Source organism: Cariama cristata, unplaced genomic scaffold (genome assembly GCF_000690535.1).
Source record: "Cariama cristata isolate BGI_N322 unplaced genomic scaffold, ASM69053v1 scaffold4064, whole genome shotgun sequence".
NCBI lineage: Eukaryota > Metazoa > Chordata > Aves > Cariamiformes > Cariamidae > Cariama > Cariama cristata.
The window spans coordinates 14,721-15,488 of NW_009614501.1; the positions used below are offsets into that span (position 1 = coordinate 14,721).

The following is a 768-nucleotide window of genomic DNA, read 5'->3' on the forward strand; positions in this document are numbered from 1 at the left end:
ATCAAACTCCACCTGGAAATGTTTCCTCCTGCTGTTTCCCTACCAGAAGATGATGGTCCCGTAGTTGCCGGTTCACCTGACGGCACCAGGTACCAGGCTGGCCTTTCCGCTCCCACGGTGAAGGCAGACGCGTGCCCTGGCAGCTGTTGGTAGGGCGAGCCGGTGCTCCGGGGGCACCGCCGTCCCGCTCCCGTACCTCGCCGCACCTACCTGGCGTTCCCCGGCGGGCCTGTGCGATGGTCAGCTTCTCGTGGGGGGCTTGGCACTGACAGCTGCTTTCGTCTGCAAACGGAGCAGGTGCCGTCAGAGTCTGGAAGGAGGAAAAAACACAGAGAAAGTCAATTTGTTTTTTCCGCCAAGCAGTTCAAAAAGAACCGTTTAACTGTGGCAGGATGCTGTAACCAGGCGCAATGCGGGTTTGTTCTCCGGGGATTTTCACTTTTTGGTCACCCCTGAGCATACACAATTCACACAAGGTAAAACGATGAGGAAAAAAAGCTTTCCAAAGACATCATGCAACCTAATTCTTTGTCTCTGTTGAGAAGCTCAAGCACTTCTGAGGTGGGTGCAGGTACGTAATTTTTCTGTTTGCAGAACAAAGTCGGGTTTGATGGCCCAAGCAGCTTTAATCCTCAGTTTGGTCTCAATGACTCCAGAGGCCCAAGATGCAAAATGTATTCTGCTGCTGTAAATAACAGCTGGAAAAAAAACTAATTGGGATTTAGAAGGCTGCAAGTGAGGCACCTCTTCACAAGCACCAGTTCCTTC

General features: G+C 52.0%; 1 protein-coding gene across 1 annotated transcript in view; it reads right to left on the bottom strand.

The window, feature by feature from the left end:
* PCYT1B (phosphate cytidylyltransferase 1, choline, beta) overlaps positions 1–310 on the bottom strand; it is a gene marked incomplete at both ends in the record, with an annotated part of 11,257 nt that extends 10,947 nt beyond the window's left edge. The window contains one exon of the mRNA XM_009699427.1: positions 211–310. Within this exon, the coding sequence (XP_009697729.1) occupies positions 211–310 (100 nt within the window). The remainder of the gene's footprint in view (positions 1–210) is intronic.
* Positions 311–768: the final 458 nt, after the last annotated feature.